The sequence below is a fragment of the Cherax quadricarinatus genome, chromosome 100, assembly GCF_038502225.1.
Source record: "Cherax quadricarinatus isolate ZL_2023a chromosome 100, ASM3850222v1, whole genome shotgun sequence".
NCBI lineage: Eukaryota > Metazoa > Arthropoda > Malacostraca > Decapoda > Parastacidae > Cherax > Cherax quadricarinatus.
In genome coordinates, this window is record NC_091391.1 from 971973 (window position 1) to 997984 (window position 26012).

The 26012-nt window shown below is 39.3% G+C and overlaps 2 protein-coding genes across 2 annotated transcripts in view; both read right to left on the minus strand.

Annotated features, from left to right (window-relative positions):
• The window catches only part of LOC128704664 (zinc finger protein 91), a 123093-nt gene extending 121587 nt beyond the window's left edge, over window positions 1-1506 (minus strand). The window contains exon 1 of the mRNA XM_070079660.1: window positions 1322-1506. The gene's annotated coding sequence lies outside the window, so the exon portion shown is untranslated. The remainder of the gene's footprint in view (window positions 1-1321) is intronic.
• Window positions 1-26012, minus strand: part of LOC128704665 (zinc finger protein 91) — a 65118-nt gene that overhangs the window by 32508 nt on the left and 6598 nt on the right. Inside the window, exons 2-3 of the mRNA XM_070079661.1 lie at window positions 24816-24924; window positions 20952-22721 (exon numbers count right to left, since the gene is read on the minus strand). Of these exons, the coding sequence (XP_069935762.1) occupies window positions 20952-22600 (1649 nt within the window). The 5' untranslated portion in view covers window positions 22601-22721; window positions 24816-24924. The remainder of the gene's footprint in view (window positions 1-20951; window positions 22722-24815; window positions 24925-26012) is intronic.

Below are 26012 nucleotides of genomic sequence, written 5' to 3' on the forward strand. Positions count from 1 at the left end.
CACAGTAAGCACCACTACCATCATGGTAGCACCACTACCATCATGGTAGCGCCACTAACCCCACAGTAAGCACCACTACCATCATGGTAGCGCCACTACCATCATGGTAGCGCCACTACCATCATGGTAGCGCCACTACCATCATGGTAGCGCCACTAACCCCACAGTAAGCACCACTACCATCATGGTAGCACCACTACCATCATGGTAGCGCCACTAACCCCACAGTAAGCACCACTACCATCATGGTAGCGCCACTACCATCATGGTAGCGCCACTAACCCCACAGTAAGCACCACTACCATCATGGTAGCACCACTACCATCATGGTAGCGCCACTAACCCCACAGTAAGCACCACTACCATCATGGTAGCACCACTACCATCATGGTAGCGCCACTAACCCCACAGTAAGCGCCACTACCATCATGGTAGCGCCACTACCATCATGGTAGCGCCACTAACCCCACAGTAAGCACCACTACCATCATGGTAGCACCACTACCATCATGGTAGCGCCACTAACCCCACAGTAAGCACCACTACCATCATGGTAGCACCACTACCATCATGGTAGCGCCACTAACCCCACAGTAAGCACCACTACCATCATGGTAGCGCCACTACCATCATGGTAGCGCCACTACCATCATGGTAGCGCCACTACCATCATGGTAGCGCCACTAACCCCACAGTAAGCACCACTACCATCATGGTAGCACCACTACCATCATGGTAGCGCCACTAACCCCACAGTAAGCACCACTACCATCATGGTAGCGCCACTACCATCATGGTAGCGCCACTAACCCCACAGTAAGCACCACTACCATCATGGTAGCACCACTACCATCATGGTAGCGCCACTAACCCCACAGTAAGCACCACTACCATCATGGTAGCACCACTACCATCATGGTAGCGCCACTAACCCCACAGTAAGCGCCACTACCATCATGGTAGCGCCACTACCATCATGGTAGCGCCACTAACCCCACAGTAAGCACCACTACCATCATGGTAGCACCACTACCATCATGGTAGCGCCACTAACCCCACAGTAAGCACCACTACCATCATGGTAGCGCCACTACCATCATGGTAGCGCCACTAACCCCACAGTAAGCACCACTACCATCATGGTAGCACCACTACCATCATGGTAGCGCCACTAACCCCACAGTAAGCACCACTACCATCATGGTAGCGCCACTACCATCATGGTAGCGCCACCATTTAATACCATATTGGATAACATGGCGTTGCTACACAAGGGAACTACAAACAACTCACCCCCCTCATAATATTCCACATTTCCTACCTCTTGCACACCTCGACGTCATTATCCAAGTAGCGTGGCAGCTAGCGGGGCTCTTGATCCATGGCCAGGGAGAGTCAGGTCACACACAAGACACTAATATTTGAGATATAACTGGTAGAAGTATAACCCGCCCCACCTCTCTCTGGATCATGGTTCCTGGAGGTCACATCAACCCTCCCACCGTTAGCAACGCTGCTTCTCTTAACGTTTTCTGTTCTACCTCCTTTTTCTGGGGTTTAATAAACCTCTAACTTAACAAAACCTGTCATGTCGTACTCTCGCTTTATATATGCATGTACTGATAGCTTGTGTACTCTAAACTATCTACAATATTCCCTAAAATGTTAGAAAAGTGATTGTTCCAGTCTTGGGTTTTCTGTTCTACCTCCTTTTCTGGGGTTTAATAAACCTCTAACTTAGCAAAACCTGTTATGTGGTATTCTAGGTATAGGGGGAGATGTACTGGTAGCTTGTGTACTCTAAATTATCTAGAATATTCCCTAAAAAATTAAAAAAAGTGATTGCTCCTGTTTTGGGTTTTCTGTTCTACCTGGTTTTCGGGGGTTTTAATAACCTCTAACTTAAAAAACACCTGTCACGTAGTATTCTAGCTGTATAAACACATGTATTGGTACCATACATAGTGTAAATTATCTAGGATATTCCCCAGAAAGTCAGAAAAAGTGATTGTTCCTGTCTTGGGCAATCTATTTTATATGGTTTTCTTGGTTTTCAATAACCTCTAACTTAACAAAATTAATCACATGTTAATCTAGGTATAGGGGGACATATTTAGAAATAGCATATGTGGTCTAAATTATCCTCAATAACCCAAAAAAGTAAAAAAAAAAAAAGACTGTGCCTGTCTTTGGTAGCCTATTCTATATGGTTTTCTCAGCCTTTAATAACCTCTAACTTAACAAAATCCATTACAAGTAACTCTAGGTATATGGACACATGTACTGGTAGCATATATAGTGTAAATTATGTAAGAAATCTCCCAAAAGTCAGAAAAATTGATTATTCCTACCTTGCATAGTCTATTGCAGTGGTTCCCAAACTGGGGGTAAATTACCCCCTGGGGGTAATTTAACCATTTTTGGGGGGTAATGGAGGGGTGACAGAAAAAAAGTTATGAATTCTGAAAATCAAGAAAACAATGCGGTACCCGGTATGAGGATTATTGTTAACTTTGTCTTAGTATATAAAGTTGTAAAGTAAACCTATTATAAGTAAGTAATAAAGTTAAACCAAATAACAATAAACATCAAAAACTAATATACAGTATTAGAAAAGAAGAAATATATAGCTAAGTGTGTGGAAACCCAAAAGTATTTTGACAAGTATGCTTCAGGACAAAAGTCACTCAGTAGCCCAGATCGACCTGTCCAGTACGCGTCACTCACTTCCTGAGGCTGCCTCTATTTCACACTGTCAGTTTATCTGTGAGCATCAGCCGAGGTAGACATAAGCTGGTATGAAGCCAAGAATTCCTAAACTAGCTTCAAGTATACAACTCCATTCATCCCACTGATGTTCTTGACATCTTTGGTAATAGTCATTAGAGATGCACAATGTTCAAATACAATAAATAAAAGAAAATATCTCAAGTGTTTTAATTTAGCCATATATATCAATAATAACAACATTTTGTGAAAGGGGTAACATGCTTTATGTGGCATTTTAAATTGGGTAACAAGCTGAAAAAGTTTGGGAACCACTGGTCTATTGTGTAAGGTTTTCTCAGCCTTTAATAACCTCTAACTTACCAAAATTCATCACAAGTAACTCTAGGCACAGGAAAACATAATGAAGAATTGAGACACTTAAGCAACATATGGGATTTTTTATTGTGGAAACGTTTCTCCACACAGTGACTTTATCAGTCTAATACAAAGCAGGAAGGTGTAAGGAGGGTATAAAATTCCCATATGTTGCATAAGTATCTCAATCTTCAACTTGTCGGTTTTCAAAATCATTGATCACATTTGTGTTAGAAAGTCTACTTACATACTTATCCATTCTGATTTTAAGGGTACCCAAGATCGTAGCCTCCATCACCCTACTCGGAAGTTTGTCACATGCAGTATTCTCCACCAGACTATCCTATAAATACTCACCTACCTTTCACCCAGGTCCATCTGTTTGTGACTTGATAAAGTCCACTGTGTGGGCGAAACATTGATAAAGTCGACTGTGTGGGCAAAACATTGATAAAGTCCACTGTGTGGGCGAAACAGTGATATATATATATATATATATATATATATATATATATATATATATATATATATATATATATATATATATATATATATATATATATATATATATATATATATGTATATAAGTAACATATATGGTGTAAATTATCTAGGACCAAATGGAAATAAGTTTTGACTTCCTTGGTTTATCCTGAGTAATCTACACATATGCTGCTATGTATGATAATCTATATAACTGTATTTGTGTATACCTGTACCTAAATAAACTTACCAGGATATCCCAAAAAAGTCAGACAGTGACTTATTTCCACTGGGAGTCCTTGCATTTCCACTGGGGTCCTTATATTTCCACTGGGGTCCTTGTATTTCCACTGGGGTCCTTGTATTTCCATTGGAGGTCCTTGAATTTCCACCGGAGTCCTTGTATTTCCACTGGGTTCCTTATATTTCCACTGGGGTCCTTGTATTTCCACTGGGAGTCCTTGTATTTCCACTGGGAGTCCTTGTATTTCCACTGGGGTCCTTATATTTCCACTGGGGTCCTTGTATTTCCACTGGGGTCCTTGTATTTCCATTGGAGGTCCTTGAATTTCCACCGGAGTCCTTGTATTTCCACTGGGTTCCTTATATTTCCACTGGGGTCCTTGTATTTCCACTGGGAGTCCTTGTATTTCCACTGGGAGTCCTTGTATTTCCACTGGGGTCCTTATATTTCCACTGGGGTCCTTGTATTTCCACTGGGGTCCTTATATTTCCACTGGGGTCCTTGTACTTCCACTGGGAGTCCTTGTATTTCCATTGAACTAACACCTGTTTTAGTTATCTCCTCATTACGTTAAGTTTAATGTTCCTTTTTCTCCACAATAGTTAACTTTGAAGGAATAGAGGTATCCCTCTACATACCCAGTTTACTTTCAAACTTTTAACTAGATTTTATACTTGTAGGGTGTTCTGGGGGTCAGCGCCCCCGTGGCACGGTGCATGACCAGGCCTGGTGGTGGATCAGGGACTAATCATCGTGGTTGTTACTGCTGGATACACGTAAACCAGCGTAGGAACCACTGCCTGGCTGGTCAGGTACTGACTTTGTCTGTCCAGCTCCCTCTTGAAGACAGCCAGGGGTCTTGAAGACAGCCAGGGGTCTTGAAGACAACCAGGGGTCTTGAAAACCACCAGGGGTCTTGAAGACAACCAGGGGTCAATTGGTAATCCCCGTTATGTATGCTGGGAGTCAGATGAACAGTCTTGGGCCCCTAACACTTATTGTGTTGTCTCTCAGTGTACTCGTGGCACCACTGCTTATCACTGGGGGAATGTTGCATCTCCTGCCCAGTCTCTTGCTATCATAGGGAGTGATTTTCGTGTACAAGTTTGGTACTAATCCCTCTAGGACTTTTTAGGTGTATATTATAATGTATCTCTCTCGCCTGCATTCCAGTGAATACAAATCATGGGACTTTACATTGTGATACTTGAGGGTGAGATGACTTAAGAAATCGTAATGACACGATTGCAAATAAACCATACCCCCTGCCGGGATTGAACCCGCGGTCATAGAGTCTCAAAACTCCAGCCCGTCGCGTTAGCCACTAGACCAGCTAGCCACAATAAGATTCATCCAACTAGGTATATTTCTACACCATAGGAAGGTTAGCACAGGCACCTCTGTGACCACAAATGCAAGTTTTTACAGACGAATCTCCAGCTAGCGTGGCCGTGACGAACTCTAGCTCAAGTCCCTTCACTGCCGTCAACATGACTTAAGAAATCGTAATGACACGATTGCAAATAAACCATACCCCTGGCCGGGATTGAACCCGCGGTCATAGAGTCTCAAAACTCCAGCCCGTCGCGTTAGCATTTGTGGTCACAGAGGTGCCTACGCTAACCTTCCTATGGTGTAGAAATATACCTAGTTGGATGAATCTTATTGTGGCTAGCTGGTCTAGTGGCTAACGCGACGGGCTGGAGTTTTGAGACTCTATGACCGTGGGTTCAATCCCGGCCGGGGGTATGGTTTGTTTGAGGGTGAGATCCTCTGACATTATCACTCCCAGGTCCTTCACAATAGTTTTTCACTCTATTGTGTGGTTAGAATTTGTTTTATACCGATAAAGTTTTTATTTCCTCGAGTTTTCCATAACTGAGTAAGTTCAACTATTCACTGTAGGTCCAACAGTGTGTTTTTTTAAATAAAAAGTTGAGTAGATGTAGTGTTGACTTTCTCAGACTAACTTTCCCCAGGAGAAAGTGTTGATTCTAAGACTTGCTTTCCCTAGAAGAAAGCACCAAGACTTTCTTCTCACTGTGGATAGAAATGGCATAAAATATCAGCACAATGGAGAGAGTTAGTATTATAATCAAAGGGGAAGCGCTAAACTCTTAGGATTATACTGCACCTGGGGGAAGATGTGGAAGGTATTCAGGTTTAATTCAGGGAACTGGAGAACAGCTCCAATTCCCAAGATCAAGAGCCCCTCACCAGCATCAAGGAACCTTCCTTGAGGGGCCTTGAATCAAGAGCATCTCACCAGCATCAAGGAACCTTCCTTGAGGGGCCTTGAATCAAGAGCATCTCACCAGCATCAAGGAACCTTCCTTGAGGGGCCTTGAATCAAGAGCATCTCACCAGCATCAAGGAACCTTCCTTGAGGGGACTTGAATCAAGAGCATCTCACCAGCATCAAGGAACCTTCCTTGAGGGGCCTTGAATCAAGAGCATCTCACCAGCATCAAGGAACCTTCCTTGAGGGGACTTGAATCAAGAGCATCTCACCAGCATCAAGGAACCTTCCTTGAGGGGCCTTGAATCAAGAGCATCTCACCAGCATCAAGGAACCTTCCTTGAGGGGCCTTGAATCAAGAGCATCTCACCAGCATCAAGGAACCTTCCTTGAGGGGCCTTGAATCAAGAGCATCTCACCAGCATCAAGGAACCTTCCTTGAGGGGCCTTGAATCAAGAGCATCTCACCAGCATCAAGGAACCTTCCTTGAGGGGACGATGGAGAGAGATATACATGCAGTGAAAACTTAATTTACAATGTGATTTAAAATATCCACTGCTGAGACTTCTCTCAAATATCACATCTCTCTGTTTCGTGAAGACTGAATGATGAAGACTGAATGATGAAGACTGAATGATGAAGACTGAATGATGAAGACTGAATGATGAAGACTGAATGATGAAGACTGAATGGTGAAGACTGAATGATGAAGACTGAATGATGAAGACTGAATGATGAAGACTGAATGATGAAGACTGAATGATGAAGACTGAATGGTGAAGACTGAATGATGAAGACTGAATGATGAAGACTGAATGATGAAGACTGAATGATGAAGACTGAATGATGAAGACTGAATGGTGAAGACTGAATGATGAAGACTGAATGATGAAGACTGAATGATGAAGACTGAATGGTGAAGACTGAATGATGAAGACTGAATGGTGAAGACTGAATGATGAAGACTGAATGATGAAGACTGAATGGTGAAGACTGAATGATGAAGACTGAATGATGAAGACTGAATGATGAAGACTGAATGATGAAGACTGAATGGTGAAGACTGAATGATGAAGACTGAATGATGAAGACTGAATGATGAAGACTGAATGATGAAGACTGAATGGTGAAGACTGAATGATGAAGACTGAATGATGAAGACTGAATGATGAAGACTGAATGGTGAAGACTGAATGATGAAGACTGAATGGTGAAGACTGAATGATGAAGACTGAATGGTGAAGACTGAATGATGAAGACTGAATGATGAAGACTGAATGATGAAGACTGAATGATGAAGACTGAATGATGAAGATTGAATGATGAAGACTGAATGATGAAGACTGAATGATGAAGACTGAATGATGAAGACTGAATGATGAAGACTGAATGATGAAGACTGAATGATGAAGACTGAATGATGAAGACTGAATGGTGAAGACTGAATGATGAAGACTGAATGATGAAGACTGAATGATGAAGACTGAATGATGAAGACTGAATGATGAAGACTGAATGATGAAGACTGAATGATGAAGACTGAATGATGAAGAGTGAATGATGAAGACTGAATGATGAAGTCTGAATGATGAAGACTGAATGATGAAGACTGAATGATGAAGACTGAATGATGAAGACTGAATGATGAAGACTGAATGATGAAGACTGAATGATGAAGACTGAATGATGAAGACTGAATGCAGGAAAGTTATGATTTGTCTCTTTGTAGACTGGGTCTACCTGGTGGATGTTCCGGGGGTCAGCGCCCCCGTGGCACTGTCCATGATCAGGCCTAGTGGTGGATCAGGGACTGATAAACCAGGTTGTTACTGCTGGATGCACATAAATCAACATAGGAACCACAGCCTGGCTGGTCAGGTACTGACTGTGTGTGTGTGTCCAGCTCCCTCTTGAAGACAACCAGGGGTCTTGAAGACCTCCAGGGGTCTTGAAGACCTCCAGGGGTCTTGAAGACAGCCTGTTAGTGGCAATACATTATAGGGTGGACATTACGCCATTACTTGTGGTATTGTCGAGGTGTCCATTTCATTTCTCTCACTGCTAAGCAGTGATGGCTCGTGCGGGGGTGCTGCGGAACTGCAGCACCCTTGCATGTACAAGTATAAAGAAAGAATTAAATAAAAACTCATTATATTGAATGTTATCGATATCGAGTGAAAATAGGGGGTGCTGCAGTTCCACAGCACCCCAGCATGCTCTGCCACTGCTGCTACGTGATCACTAGCTACATAGACTGAGGGTGGATGTACAAGGCAATCAAATGTTAATTTTGCTATCTTGCTTGGTTATCTTCTTTGCCCTGGTTAAAAAGGATATACATTTCTACTTTGGTGATAAGGTGTTGGAATTTCAACTGTTTTGGATATGTGGCACATTCTGTAGTCTGTGAGGTAACATAGGTTACATTGATTCAACTGAGGTTAAAATGTGGGCAAGTCTGAACTGCAGTGCATATAGGTAAAATACCTTCTCAGTTTGGTTGATATCGATCACTTTGACGATGCACATCCAACTTTTCAATGTGTGAAAATTATTATAATTAAAACTAAGTACTAAACCTCCACGGTCATGCAATGCTTAATGTGTGTGAAAGGAGATGTCTTGGTCGGTGGAGGTTAGATACTCTTGTCTGACATCACTCTCACTTATGTATGTACATATTAGGTATTATAAGTTAGTGTTTGAAGAATTTTGTCCATTACTGTTAATAGATTATAGTGGTAAGCACTGGAGAGAGTTGGGTAGCTGTCAATGCAGAATTGTCAGGTGTTCAATTAGATCATGTAGGAAAATCACAGGCCATTCTGCCACCTGACATGCAATTGATCTGAAAACTGTTATGGCATTGTGGGAGAAGCAGAATCTATAGGTAAGGTAAAGTGAAGGCCAGAAGTGGATGCAAGAGCAGTGATTGCTCCAACGAGATTTAGGGTTCTGAGGAAGGTCTGAGGGCATGGTGAGGTGGGTAAAGGGTGTTGCAGTCACTCAGGATCTCATAGATTATAATTATACTAGGTGAGGATAGCATTGAGAATAAACAAAAAAATAATGTACCCACCCTGAACCACAACCACCACTGAAAACAAGTGCTGTTGTTACCTGGGAACTTCTTGCCATACCTGGTACACACCATGAAGTCACCTCCAGAACAGAGTGACCAAGGCTAAATAAAATTGAATAACTGTCCTTCAAGTAATAGTGGGTACTTCTGGCAGTTTGGGAGACACACACATGATGATCAAACTAAATGTAAATTATGTGATCAGGCATATGGTCACTCTCTTGAACACTGTGCTTAATTGTCCACTTATTGAGGAATACAGAGACAGACAGTATAATAACCTATGTGACATGTCAAGATATCTTATTAATGAAAATAAGATACCAGATATACTAAGCAAATTTCCTAAATTTGCTTGTAACAGATAAGTGAACTATAGATATGTAGATATAAATCCATATGTATTCCTGTTAACCCTTTGGGGCCTAGTTCCTAGGCCTTTTGTGTATCCATATGCTCTCGCGCTACCGTCCACAGGATGGATATGGGGTGCACAATAAACTAGCCACTTCGGTGGCAAAATCTAAAATCTAAGTAATAGTGCTAACAGGTGAACCAGCAAGTATTACCAGGAGCATACACCAACAGCTACCACTCCCAAATGCACAGGCAACCTCCAGGACTTAGTACTTCCACCATATGTCCTGCTTGATGATCACCCAATGTCTCACCCGAGGATCACCTGACGCCCAGACTAAGTGAATGGCTGCAAGCCAACGTATGTGGTAAAAATATACTTTCAGAAAAGAATTCTTTTATTATGACATTTTGCCCACTTGGGACATTACACAGTTATCTATGTATAGTACTTGACAAAGCACCTCAATGGGTGAAATGTCATAATAATGAAAGGTTTCCTTGCTAAAAGTCTCCCCTCACTACCGCCCTAAGATGATCCAATTTCTATCGGATGGAGTGACAACCACTACAGCACTACCAATGGAAGCTATGTAAAGGGGAGACGATTCCTTTTCCGTCTGTCTATGGGTTGGATTTACCAAAAAACGAAATATCCAGATAATGTGATCAAAAGGAGAGGGATAGGGATGTTCAATTTTGATCTCAATATAGGTAGAGAAAATATCCAATTTGTTGCCCCAAGAGTTCCAAATACACAATAAAATCTACTAAAATAAGGCTTATTCACACAGCTCTGTACAAAAATGAGTTTTATTTAACAAAAGATATACAATAGTTAAACATTACATGAAACAAACAGTAAAAAAAAAAAAAATAATTGGGAAATTCCAGGCATTTAATCGGCAGTTATTTGGCTAATGTGGACACTTCTTTAAGAAAACAATAAGACTTAACCTTACCCTTCCCTGATTTAGAGATACTATTATGAAGAAAATGTAAGCTGCACTTCCATATATTCATTGAAACTACATATATAAATCAGTGCATTTACTGCCAATGCCAGGCATTATTCTCGTCCCCAGCCCCTGACCCCATTATTACAAACTTCAATTCAGTTTTGAATATTTTGCAGAAATAGGTAATGTCTAGTTATTATGGTAATATTCTAGGAGCTAAATGTCCTTAACTTATATAACAATCCTACTACCTGGTACCCTCAGCTTTTCAATAAATAAAATTGAAAGAAAAAATTTATTATTTTCAGAGATCCTGGCAGATATTGAAGTTTCAGTAAGTACCGAAGCGAGAACACACTTCGACTGGTTCCACGTTAAATAATATTATCATTATTATTATAATCAAAAAGAAGCGCTAAGCCACAAGGGCTATACAGCATTAAATAATAGCTGGTAAATTTTAACACCTGCTAAGACCTCAAAACCATTTTCTTTCTTACATACACAGAAATAGACTACAAGATTACAAGAAACCCATATGGGTAAGAACTAGACCAAGACAATAAAGGCAAATATATGAACGAAGTTCACATGCTGTGGTAGATTTATTAAGATTGAATACATAATCACACAATTATTTAAAGTTACTTTTGTTAATTAATACCTCATGAGACATTAAAACCCTTAAATAAATGAAGTCTATTTGGAAATCTGATATTTATCAATGGAACAGTCAAAAGATCTATTGATAAATAATGATTGCATTACACCCCATCATATAGTTTAAATATATACACAAATAACCTGCACGTAGGAGAGAGAAGCTTACGACAACACTTCAGTTTGAATTGGACCACTTACAGTCACACCGTGTGGTGTAAATGGACCAAATCAAACCAAAACATCATCGTAAGCTTCTCTTTCCTATGTGCGGGTTATGCGTGTATTGTTCCAGTCACAGTATTGTGTCTTTTATTCTTTAACATGTATGCCTGGTCATGGACCAGGCCACAGGGGTATCGACCCCTGAAACACCCTCCAGGTAGAGTTTGAATTGGGATATTAAGCAAAAAAAGTAAGTCTGAATATGGTGTGGAGCAAATTGCAATAAGTGTCACCATGCCTCGTTTTCAGCCTTCTTCCTAGTTGCTTTAAGAACATGGTCAACTAGGCTATTAACTTATATTACATCATGTACAGTGCAATATGCTTAAATATTATTGTTTACAATTTAGTGTTGTATTACTAAAGCACGTGTTTGTTGTAAAAGGTCACCATAAAATTTGTTTGGTAAAAGTACACAAGTGCAACTAATGTGACATTTTATTGTGGCAACGTTTCACTCTCCAGGAGAGGGAAACGTTGACACAATAGAATGCCACATTAGTTGCACTTGTGTCCTCTTATCTAACATATTGTCGGTAATTCTACCAACATTATTACACCATAAAATTGCGTGCTAGCTACAAGCACAACTACTGAAGTAAAATGAGGCTCTTAACTTACCATCTCAATATTTTTTTTATAATGATAATTAAAAATCTAAAAATTTCATAGTCAGAGGATTGCCGAGTTTCCTACACAGAAGTAAAATATAAATTATATAAAACTGGCAATTAAAGTACTGTACAGTATTATGTACTGAACATTTGTCCAATTCCTTTTCATACAATTCATACGCATTTTTTGTATTATATCATCATACCATAGTTATAGTATCTTGTCATTGATGAATTGTAAATCAAATTTACAACTTAAACTGGTTTTTTCCACTAAAAATCTACCCTCACTATAAAATGTATGCTAATTACAGTATTTTGAAGTTCACACTTCAAATCGTTTATATATATATAATTTAACCAGCATAATAAATATGAAAACTATGGATTATGATAATCCATTTCCATCCTTTACCACTGAGAGCATGTATCACCTAATATAGTGAAGGCTCAACTGCATAGTCCGCATACGTCTCCCTCGTGTAGCATTCCCCATTCCTCCGAGTACATTACACTATTCTTGCACGCCAATTTGAGAACCTGATACCGACTTTTATCCATGATAAATAATCGTAAATAATCTGTAGAGATAGTGATTATGTATGAGTGATGTTGAAAGTGTTGAATGAATTAAGTTTTTTTTTTTCTTTCTTTTTGGGTCGCCCTGCCTTGGTGGGAGATGCCGAAGTGTTAAAAAAAAAATAATAATAATCGTCAAGCTAGTGTATTAGGACAATAATGTTTGTGTTATACAAACATTACATAACGTGATACTAATTTGATGAAATAATGGAAAATGTGTATATAAATTATTGTGTGTTTTTTAGGCCAAGTCAATCAAGCCAAACTGCAATAAAAAATTGATCTTTTCAACCAATTATTTTATGCACCGACAGATACTGTATATTTTGCAAATTACCGTAACACAGTCCTTCAAATTTTTAATTTCGTATTAAAACTGCTGTATCTTAGCCACATCAAAACTGGCTAAAATTAACATTATAATAAAAAAGAAGCACTAAACCTACAAGGGTAAAATTAACCATATAATTTAGCTTAATTCTACCCTCCTTAGGTCAGGCTACACAGTGGACCCCCGCTTAACGATCACCTCCCAATGCGGCCAATTATGTAAGTGTATTTACGTAAGTGCGTTTGTATGTGTATGTTTGGGGGTCTGAAATGGACTAATCTACTTCACAATATTCCTTATGGGAACAAATTCGTTCAGTACTGGCACCTGAACATACTTCTGGAGTGAAAAAATATCGTTAACCGGGGGTCCACTGTATTCAGTACTTAACATCGGTGTAGTACATATATATTAATTTTAAGAGGGTTGGATTAGTTTCTGCAGCAAGCTGTTGTGAAAACGAATTTATTCTCCAATTGTTCGAAAAAATGGCAGTTACTTTGTCTAAATTATTATTATAATCAAAAAGAAGCGCTAAACCACAAGGGCTATACAGCACTTTGCCAAAAAAGCATAAAGTACATACATAGTTCACAAGGTGACTGTTAGTAGATTATCCAGAATGGTTAATTGCCTTTTAACAATATTCAGTTTTGTTCAATCTGACACCTAAACAGATTATGCGAAAAAGGATTGTGCAGATCATACGTTTAAATGGGTTTCAAGTTTGCCTACTTTCATAGTCTGGGCCTGGGGCAGGCTAGTCGGGGCCTGGGGCAGGCTAGTCGGGGCCTGGGGCAGGCTAGTCGGGGCCTGGGGCAGGCTAGTCGGGTCCTGGGGCAGGCTAGTCGGGGCCTGGGGCAGGCTAGTCTGGTCCTGGGGCAGGCTAGTCGGGGCCTGGGGCAGGCTAGTCTGGTCCTGGGGCAGGTTAGTCGGGGCCTGGGGCAGGCTAGTCTGGTGCTACAGACTACAAAATGATGCAGTCATCCAATGTAGTTGAAAACTGGAGAGGCATGATAACAGATGATCTACTCTGTGTGTGTGTGTGTGTGTGTGTGTGTGTGTGTGTGTGTGTGTGTGTGTGTGTGTTTTGTGTGTGTGTTTTGTGTGTGTGTGTGTGTGTTTTGTGTGTGTGTTTTGTGTGTGTGTTTTGTGTGTGTGTTTTGTGTGTGTGTTTTGTGTGTGTGTTTTGTGTGTGTGTTTTGTGTGTGTGTTTTGTGTGTGTGTGTGTGTGTGTGTGTTTTGTGTGTGTGTTTTGTGTGTGTGTTTTGTGTGTGTGTTATGTGTGTGTGTGTGTGTGTTATGTGTGTGTGTTATGTGTGTGTGTTATGTGTGTGTGTGTGTTATGTGTGTGTGTGTTATGTGTGTGTGTGTTGTGTGTGTGTGTGTTATGTGTGTGTGTGTTATGTGTGTGTGTGTGTTTTATGTGTGTATTGTGTGTTTATGTTATGTGTGCCTCCCAGCACACATAAGGGGGATTACCAACAGACCCCTGGCAGTCTTCAAGCTGGCACAGGACAAGCACCTAAAGTCAGTTCCTGATCAGCCGGGCTGTGGCTCGTACGTTGGTTTGCGTGCAGCCAGCAGCAACAGCCTGGTTGATCAGGCGCTGATCCACCAGGAGGCCTGGTCACAGACCGGGCCGCGGGGGCGTTGACCCCCGAAACTCTCTCCAGGTAAACTCCAGGTATGTATATATATATATATATATATATATATATATATATATATATATATATATATATATATATATATATATATATATACACACACACCCATAAACCCTCAATTAACACTGAATCAGAGTATATATGCAATTTTCTAACGACCTTTTTGAAATTGCAGCTAAAAAATATCATTAATTTTCACACAAACTCTTGGTAACCCACAACCCAAATTAAGTATAAGGTTAGTGTTTGAGGAGAGAGATTATTATAATCATAAACAAGCACTAAACCTGTAAGGGTCTTGGAAAGACAGACACCCACACTGTTTACAGCTACATTCTGGCAATACCACTGTCTTTCCTCTGCTTATGAAAATTTTTTTGGATATTTTCACCACTCCATTGTGTGTCTGGATATTGCCCACAATACCCAAGAGGAACACCAATGATGCTAGAGGTGCCAATAAAATAAATAGTGTAACAGCACTTAGCCAGGAGGGGTCAGTGCTTGCCTCAATATTATTGGTGGGAGACTCACGAGGACAACTGCTCATCCCAGTGATTTAATCTGTATAAAGAGCCAACCATGCGTGTCGTAAGAGGCGACTACAATGCCAGGAGCAAGGGGCTAGTAAACCCTTCTCCTGTATAAATTACTAAATTTAAAAAGAAAAACTTTCGTTTTTTTTTTTTTAGGTTACCCTGCCTCAGTGGGATATGGCCGGTTCGTTGAAAGAAAGAAAAAAGTTCGTTGTGCAATGTCAGTAGACAATCTTGAAGAAATTAAACACAAAGTACATAATAGGTAATGGAAATGAATATTGATAAATACTATATTATAAAAAATAAGTGACGTACTGTACAAACATGGTCTTTGATGATTATAGTTTTAGTCAAAATAAAAAAAAATCAGATAAAGAATGATTTAGGGTAAATATAAATACCGCAACAACTTCAGAAAATCAAGTAAATGTGGTAATAACCGCTGTTATTCTTATTCTATACTAGTTAACTTTAAAATAGTCTTGGAGTGGCAAAAATATCCAAAAAGAATTTGATAAGCAGACCAAGTAAGGCGTGTGGCGTTGCCAGAATGCAAACAGTGTGGGTATCTCTCTTTCCAAGACCCTTACAGGTTTAGTGCTTGGTTATATATAACTGACAAAATGATGAGTTTTAATAACATATGCTAAACAAAAATTAGACTATGCCACTGGCAGTGTCTACAGCTTTACAATATGAACATAATTATAATAGAAAAAAGTTCGAAGACACGCCAGAAAATAGATTTCGTAAGTTATATAAATTTAGAGTAAACCTTTATACTTGCTACTTCGCTATTCACTAACTTTGGTCTTTTGCTGAAGATATCGTTTGTGATGTTGCTGTTAGGTGGATTATTTGAAAGTTAAATGTCCTGCATTTGTAGCAAGAAATCTAAAGAATGGGTGATAGTCGAGTTTTCCTTAAAGTCAGTCATTTAGTAATAAATGGCAGTATCAAAGACATTTAAGTAACTGAGGCTGGGTGGGAAATACAGTGGAACCTCGGCACTTGAACTTAATTGGTTCCGCAAGGCTGTTCGAGTGCTTATCCGAGTACAGAACGAATTTTTCCCAACCAATTTTCTTTTTGGCTGGCTGTTATCACTATGTCCCTTAGGCCCCATGGTGACTTATTTACACACACACACACACACACACACACACACACACACACACACACAAAAAAAAAAAAAAAAAAAAAAAGTGAAGAAACATTAAATATTGTACTTTATAGCGAACTTCTGGCAGGTCATGTTTGTTTGGTCGAGTACCGAGCAAACGGCCAACTACTGAGCGATTTGTTTACTGAACAAAGCGTTTGAATACCAAATTGTTCGAGTACAGAGCTGCTTGACTACTGAGGTTCCACTGTATAGTGCCTGCACTCTGAAGGAGGGGTTAGGGATATTTGCTGCTTGGTGGTACATCCAAACTGTCATATATGCACACCTCTGGCATGACAGTGATAGTGAGAATGATGGTGAAAGTGTTTCTTTTTTCAGGTCAGCCTGCCCTGGTGAGAAACAACCAAACAGAAAAATGGGAAGGGGGCTGGCTGACAGGAACCACGCATGGAGGTACAGTGGCCCCTTGAATTTCATCCTCCCTTTTCTGTATGTACTTTTTTTAATATTTCCCATAAGAAATAATGTAAATCCAATTAATCCATTCCAGACACCCAAAAATATTAACAAAAAATACATTTTATAGAAAACAACTTTAGTTTTATATACAGAAACGGGATGATGAAATTCGAGGGGCCACTGGCCTACCATTTTTTAGTGTGTGAAACGAAGGCTTATTAAGCACTGCTGATCTCTTCTTTATTTCTTGATCATGAAACACAAAAGATAAATTTTGCAAATTCTTACTTACATTCAGTGTACACTTATACAGTGGACCCCCGCATAACGATCACCTCCGAATGCGACCAATTATGTAAGTGTATTATGTAAGTGCGTTTGTACGTGTATGTTTGGGGGTCTGAAATGGACTAATCTACTTCACAATATTCCTTATGGGAACAAATTCGGTCAGTACTGGCACCTGAACATACTTCTGGAATGAAAAAATATCGTTAACCGGGGGTCCACTGTATTTACTTTCCTGCATTTTCTGTAACAATTCACATTCTTCTATCATCTTGCTAATTATCTATGGAACATGGGTAAAGTATCTCCTCCCATCATTGAGCTACACACATACAATATGCCAAAGGCGAGTAAAATGCCAGGAAAAAGGGGTTGGTAATAAATTTTTTATAGGTAATAACAAAATGAAATAGGAAATTTTGAAATAGGGATGTGTGTGTGTGAATGTGGATGTACAGTACTGATATACAGATATTAAGAAAAAATTACAATTATGAATTAAAAAATTTGGATGCCCTATCACTGAGTGATGTCAAGATAAAAGATGTGGGAGAGTGCATACGAGATAAATGCTAGTGAGTAACTGTAATAAATGAATAACTGTGGAAAGAGAATAGATTGGGACTTCTGCGCCAGCCTTCATCGGGTGTGGATGTCTCTCTCTCTTGCCTGAGTATCGATCACAAATTTCCCCCGTTCTCTCTAGGACACTTGTCCTAGTCTATTTTGCCCACCGGGCACTCTACAGGAGGGGCACCTGTTCATCAGCTTACTTTTAGCCAGCTCCATTTTTTTCTGCTCTGCGGAAAATTCTTTATCGGTCTTTGGTGGGAAGCCGGTTACTGAACTCAGGTGGGAGTGTGGGCGTCCCTCTCTGCTGGGGCTTGGCAAGGGCATCCACCAGATCTAATTGGAAACTTCAAGTTTCTATCTCTATTTACAAAGGAACTCTTGTTCCTTTTCTCTCAGTGACCAGCCTTGGGCAACAATTTTTCCTTGTACCATCGAGAAACCAGGCTCAATATGGTTTATGCTGTCAGTGGCCCTCATAAACCCAACAAAGAAAGAGAACAGATTTTTATATTAAACCATACTGTGGTTTAGAAAAAGTGGCTAAAAAAACTGAGTTATAGCAAGCAGGAATAACTAAAAGTTAGAAACAGTAGTAGCAACAAAGGGTCAAAAATACCATCATAATGCCTCAAATCAAAATAATAATAATCCTGCTTCAAAACTAAGTTCCTTAGCGCCTCTTCCAACCAGATTGCTATCCCTATTCCCCGTCTTCTATAAAACTTGTGGAACTGCCCCTGGTTGTAAAAAAATGTATACTAGTGTTGGGGAGATATGGGGGATTTAATAAATGATAAATATTATATGAAATGGTAACTGTCACAGTTGGTCTTTGATGACACTGTGCTTTTGGGAGATTTGGAAGAGAGGTTACAAAGGTTGGTGGCACAGTGTAGGTGTGTGTGCAAAAGGAGAAAAGTGAATGTAAACAGAAACAGAATAACAGGATGGGAATAAGAAATATCTAAACAATGAAAGACTGGACAATGGATTGAAGGGAGCATGGAGGAAGTGAATGAATTTAGATCCAATATTTGGGAGAGAATGTAGGCAGATGACTGCATAAAAGATGACGCCAATACAGCCTCTCCTCACTTAACGACGGAGTTCCGTTCCTAATACCACGTCGACAAAGAATTCGTCAATGAACGAGGAGCATACCATAATGGTAATGATATTGTTTTAATGTCACCTTTGCACCATTTATAAGATTTTTAGTATATTTTTAAATGTTTATACAGTAGTATACTGTAATAAACAGAATAGAGGAAATCAGCTCTAATATACATTACATGTATTTAGGTATGCATACTGGTTAGAGAGCCCGTCGTAAGTCCGAGTCGTCGGTAAATGGGTACAAAGCTAAGTGAGGAGAGGCTGTAACTGAATATACTAGGGAAAAAAAAAAAAAAAAAAAAAAAAAAAAAAAAAAAAAGCATGATGAGTGGTGCTGTCTGTGGAAAGAATTTCACTGATGTATACAAAAAAAAAATTAAAATAAAATACTCTAGCCTGTTTAATGGTGCCAACACTTTTATATTGGTAATAAACATGGTCTTTTAAACACTGCTGCGAGCAGGCTGGATATGTCGTGTTTAAGATCATCGTACAACGCAAACACTATGCAGAGAAGGAATAAAGAAATTAGATGTTACATGAAGAGTATAATTCAAAGAATTGTCGAGATGGTTTTTCTCATTTTGAAAGGACAGAGCAAGGTAGGTTGACCAAAAAATTACAAATATGGGATGGATGGAAGGGCTAGTAGGGAACATAACATGAAAGGTTGGAAGGGGTGTGTTTAGACTGAAGTCAATGTGTCACTATTGGTATGTCAGGTTATCTGTAGTGATGACGCATTCACTTGTGACATTCATGGCTATAGAACTTTGTTCTCCTGTTTCTTTGATACATATATACATATGCAATCACATATAGGCGAGTACATACATACATACGTGCTATAAGATTACAGTACACAGGTGATATCACAATATTCAAAATAAAGTGAAAAAATAGTGAGATTCCAAGCACTTGCATTATCTCTCATATTATCAAAGAATAGCGACAGTGTGAGAAACGAAAGTCCTTGGAATTTCATTAATTTGTTACCATTATTATTTTTGCCTACATACATACATACATTATATAAAAATCAACCATAATGAATGAGAACAAAGGGGCAGAATTAAGAGGTCAACCCACCCTGGCTCAAATATGCAATTACAGTGGAACCCGGGTTTCCGTATGCCCTAGTTTGTATATAAAACTATAGTGGACCCCCGCATAACGATTACCTCCGAATGTGACCAATTATGTAAGTGTATTTATGTAAGTGCGTTTGTACGTGTATGTTTGGGGGTCTGAAATGGACTAATCTAATTCACAATATTCCTTAAGGGAACAAATTCGGTCAGTACTGGCACCTGAATACTACTTCTGGAATGAAAAAATATCGTTAACCGGGGGTCCACTGTATAGTTATTCTCTATAAAATGTATTTTTTTTAATATTTCCCATGAGAAATAATGTAAATCCAATTAATCAGTTCCAGACACCCAAAAATATTAACAAAAAATACATTTTATAGAAAATAACTGTAGACATACAGAAAATATAGAGAATAACTAGGACATACGAAAACCCAGGTTCCACTGTACAGTGTATATAGAAACATGTACATATACTGTACCTATGCAAAAAAATAGCGTAATTACAGTAATAAATACATTAGTTACTCGTTATAATTATTTCCAGTCAGAAGCCTTAACCCGTAAACGGTCCGAACAGATCTACGTTCACATGTGTAGTGCTACAAAAGTAGATCTGTTTTTTTTACACATTTTCAAATGTAAAAAAACAAAAAGATCTATTTTTTTACATACTTTCAAATGTTGAAAAAACGTATATATACGTTTGGAGCGTTTACGGGTTCATGGCTAACACTACTGTACAGGGTGCATAGCTTGGAGCTTAAAAGTTACATTTAGGAAACAACACAAACATCTGCATATTAAAAATAATTGTGTATGAAAAGGGAATTTGGACTGGAAACCTTTCCTTAAACGTTTTCTGTCCAGACAGACTTTTTCCTAATACCGTGAAACACACATCTCACGTACGACATTTTCACTTGCATGATAGTGTAGACAATACTGGTCAAAAATATATAAACAAAATACAAAAACAAAAACGATTATTTCTAAGTAATGAATAAATACCAAGAGAACAAATGCGGGTATAAACATTTTTCAAGTTAAGGCTTCTGCATTAATGGCTAAGTTCCCTTCTGACATTACACACAAACTTAATAAAACTGTGCAAATGCATATGTAACTAACTTTATATTTTCTATCTTTCATGAGGAACATGATATTCATTACTCATTTAATCGAGTGTTAGGAGTCTGTAGGTTCCTTAACACTGGCATGTGGCTACAATGACCACAAAGTCCGAACTTGTTCCCACTGAGCGTACGCGTGCGGAGGCTGATATGGCTGCTGAGGGAACATTTTCACAGTGTCTTGATACTCAAAAGCTTTCTTTTCAGTGGGCATTGCTACATGACTGTTATGACCATTATGGTGGATCTTCTGAGGAGCGGGCGTTGGCGTTGGTGCTGGTTTCGCATACTCGACGTAATCAACACCCTTGCGCTCGCTATGAACGAACCTATGGCTGTTTAAGTGACTTTCTTGTGTAAATCTTTTCCCACACTCTGGACATTCAAATCTCTTTTTCTCACTGTGTACAAATTGGTGACTTATAAGGTGAGTTTCCTGCCTAAATCTTTTTCCACACTCATCACACCCGTAACTTTTTTCCTGTGTGTGGACAAATCTGTGACTGTTCAGATGACTTTCCTGAGAGAATCTTTTACCACAATCATCACACTCGAATCTTTTCATGTCATTGTGGACAAATTTGTGCCCGTTGACGTGATTTTCTTGGGGCACTCTGTTTGCTGCCCATTCTTGGCGCTCAAATTTTTTTTCTGCACTATGTACATACATGTGACTATTAAGGTGAATTTCTTGAATGAATCGTTTGCCACATTCTTCACACTCAAACCTTTTTTCCTCGGTATGTACAACTCTATGGCTACTCAGATGGCTTCTCTGAAAGAACTTTTTTCGACACACTTCACATTCGAATCTCTTTTCTTCACTGTGCACAAACTTATGGCTGTTCAAATGACTTTTTCGTGTATATCTCTTGCCACAAACCTCGCACTCAAACCTTTTTTCACTATGTACTACCATATGGCTGTTAAGATGGCTCTCCATTGAAAATCTCTTTCCACAAATTAAGCACTCAAATTTTTTCTCCACACTGTGTACGAGCATGTGACTGTTCAGATGTATTTCCATTGTAAATCTTTTGCTACACACTGCACACTCAAATTTTTTTTCCATGGTGTGTATAAGATGGTGACTGTTGAGGTGAATTTCCAAAGCAAACCTCTTGCCACATACGCCACACTCAAAATTCTTTATAACATTGTGTGCATTCATGTGGCTGTTAAGGTGACTTTTCTGCAGGAATCGCTTCCCACATTTTTCACATTCAAATCTTTTCTCTTTCACATGTGTAAGCATGTGACTTCTCAGATGCGTTTCCATAGTGAATCTTTTGTTACACAATTCACATTCAAATTTTTTGACCTGACTATGAACAAGCATATGTCCATTTAGGTGACTTTCCATTGTGAATCTTTTATCGCACATCTCACACTTGAAATTCTTCTCAGCACTGTGGACAATCATGTGGCTGTCGAGGTGGCTTTCCATGGTAAAGCGTTTGTTGCACAACTCGCACTCGAACCTTTTTACTTTTCGATGCCATACTATGTGGTTATTGAGATGGCTTTCCTGGGCAAAGCGTTTACTGCATTCTTCACATTCGTAAGGCTTTTCAGTGGTCTGCAACCACATTCCAATCTGGGGAATAATTTGCTGCTGTTCTTGTTGCTGCTGCTGCTGCTGCTGTGGCGGCGGCTGCGGCGGCGGCGGCTGCAGCTGCTCTGGAACAGTTTGGCTTGCCGTGTGAGTTCTGCCCGGGTACTGGGGTGGTGCCACTTCCATCGTTCAATTTTTTTCTTAAAAAACTGCTACAGTTTTTATAAAGTTTCCTTCTTTAGTGATATGTGATGTTATCGCTCAGTTTTCCACTGTACACAATGTATCAGTAGAGGCGCTTCCATATCTGGAATAAGATTGATAGATTTAAGTTACAATTCAATATTTTAAAGATTGTAATTTAATAATAATAATAATAATAATAATAATTGTCCTAGGTAGTAGGTTGGTAGACAGCAACCGCCTAGGGAGGTACTACCGTCCTGCCAAGTGAGTGTAAAACGAAAGCCTGTAATTGTTTTACATGATGGTAAGATTGCTGGTGTCCTTTTTTCTGTCTCATAAACATGCAAGATTTCAAGTACGTCTTGCTACTTCTACTTACACTTAGGTCACACTACACATACATGTACAAGCATATATATACACACCCCTCTGGGTTTTCTTATATTTTCTTTCTAGTTCTTGTTCTTGTTTATTTCCTCTTACCTCCACAGGGACGTGGAACAGAATTCTTCCTCCGTAAGCTATGCGTGTCGTAAGAGGCGACTGAAATGCCGGGAGCAAGGGGCTAGTAACTCCTTCTCCTGTATATATTACTAAATTTAAAAGGAGCAACTTTCGTTTTTCCTTTTGGGCCACCGCGCCTCGGTGGGATACGGCCGGTGTGCTGAAAGAAAGAAATAATAATAAGGGATTTTATAAGTCCTGTAAGCTTGTGAATTTCTTGGAAAAAACAAGCTTGCAGGACTTATAAAATTTCTTATTATTATTATTCTTTCAACACACTGGCTGTATCCCGCCAAGGCGGGACGGCCCAAAAGGAAAAACGAAAGTTTGTCCTTTTAACCCTTAAACGGTCCAAAGAGATTGACGTTCAAATTCGTAGCTAAAAAAGTAGATCTACTTTTTTTTTTACATATTTTCAAATATAACAAAAAAAGGTAGATAAAAGTTTTTTTTACACGTTTTCAAATGTGAAACAAAAAAGATCTACATTTTTTACATACTTTCAGATGTTGAAAAAACGTATATATACGTTTGGACCATTTAAAGGTTAAATTTAGTAATGTACAGTATATATAGGAGAAGGGGTTACTAACCCTTTGCTCCCGGCATTTTAGTTGCCTCTTACAACACGCATGGCTTACGGAGGAAGAATTCTATTCCACTTTCCCATGGAGATAAGAGGAAATAAACCAGAACAAGAACTAATAAGAAAACAGAAGAAACCCCAGAGAGGTGTGTATATACATGCTTGTACATGCAAGTGTAGTGTGACCTAAGTGTGAGTAGAAGTAGCAAGACGTACCTGAAATCTTGCGTGTTTATGCAAGATTTTAGCGGAATATAACTATAGTTATTATTTGAATATCAGTACAGAAAGCATTATTGTTCAATGTTTGTATTTTGTTTCAATATTGTACTGTGGGAATATTCTATTGTGGTAATACTTCCTGGTTATAATCTACTGTAAAAAAAGCTTTACTGTATTTGGATTATTGATCTAAATGTTAATAACCCAGTATAACCCAATAAAATCAATGTACATTATGTCCACCGACTTTCTTTTTACATCCTCCCCAGGATGAGATTCACCACAGTCATTTAACTACTAAGAAGGAAAGGAAGAGAGAGGAAAAGAAGGAAGACATACAACAGGGGAGAGAAAAGGGAGGGAAGATGATGAAGTTTAAGGTGTATATGGGAAAGACATCCTATTTAGTGCTAGGTAACAGTGGCAGCATGTGTTAGGAGACTTGTTCATGCATCCCACCTTGTCATGGGGTTTGACCCCATGACCTATGTTGTACGAGTCAGTGATACACTAACCCCTAAGTTACTAATCTGCTGCATTAATACTTCTGTGGCAGTACTCTACTGTGATGGTACTCTATTGTGATAATACTATACAGTACTGTAAGGACTCACAGTCCATAAGTAGATTATACAAGGCCTTCAGAAAAGCCTTCAAGTTTCTCCTTGAATTGCCGATTTTTTGTTTAACATATCACCGTATTTCTTCTTTAAGCAATAACGCAATGATTTCATGGACAACACTGCACTTAGCATTACGACAGAGAGCAATCATTCAAAGCTCTTCTATACGTGTACATATGTAATATCCTCCTTTGTAACCATGCTTTCAAACCTCCTATTAAACATCCACCACATTTCTTCCTATTTCCTTTTCAAAGTGCCTTTCTTCCACCCTCCTTACCTTTGTGTGTTCATTTCTATGGTATGTTTCTGGATTGTCCTGTTCATCTGCTGGCAGTAACAGCCTGATTACTCAGGCAGTCACCAGGGAAGTATGTCCACAGACCAAGCTGCATGAATAAAAAATAAAATAATGAACCGGTCATAGGCATGTCACTAATTACGTTATGCATGGCTGGTAATGATTCCGAGACGGCACAGTCTCACACTAGGCTTCCTAAATTAAGAAAGATATATTACAAGTACAAGAACTATTAACAAAATTAGAAATAACTTGCACTTAAGAAGCTTATGGCAACATTTTGATTCACCCTAGACCACTGTCAAGTCACAAGTGGGAAAGAGAAAAGCAGAGAAGACCAAAAGACAGGTAAAGGAGGGATAGGGAAAGTAGTAGTAGTACTAGTGGAAGTAGTAGTACTAGTGGTAGTAGTAGTACTAGTGGTAGTGGTGGTAGTAGTAATACTAGTGGTGGTAGTAGTAATACTAGTGGTGGTAGTAGTAATACTAGTGGTGGTAGTAGTAATACTAGTGGTAGTAGTAGTAATACTAGTGGTAGTAGTAGTAATACTAGTGGTAGTAGTGGTGGTAGTAGTAATACTAGTGGTGGTAGTAGTAGTAGTACTAGTGGTGGTAGTAGTAGTAGTACTAGTGGTGGTAGTAGTAGTACTAGTGGTGGTAGTAGTACTAGTGGTGGTAGTAGTATTAGTACTAGTTGTGGTAGTAGTAGTACTATTGGTGGTAGTAGTAGTAGTACTAGTGGTAGTAGTAGTACTAGTTGTGGTAGTAGTAGTACTAGTGGTAGTAGTAGTACTAGTGGTAGTAGTGGTAGTAGCAGTAGTGGTACTAGTACGACCACCACCACTCCCTCCTTCCATCCTCTCTTCTGGTATTTGTGTTTTTCACCCAAACACTTTAGGGACACAATTGTCCCTCTTATCAATATACAGTAAGGACGATAAATCTCCAATAAGAACATGAGAATGAAGGAACACTGCAACAGGCCTACTGGCCCATGCGAGGCAGTTCCAAGTCACCTACCGGATTAAGTCACTGACCCAACTTAGGTTAGGTCACATCTACTTAAGGAAGGAGCACGGCATCAGACCTACTAGCACAAGCTAGTCAGGTCCAACTCACACCCACTCGTGTATTTATCTAACTACCTGAACTAACCTGCAGTAAACTGTATTTTTTA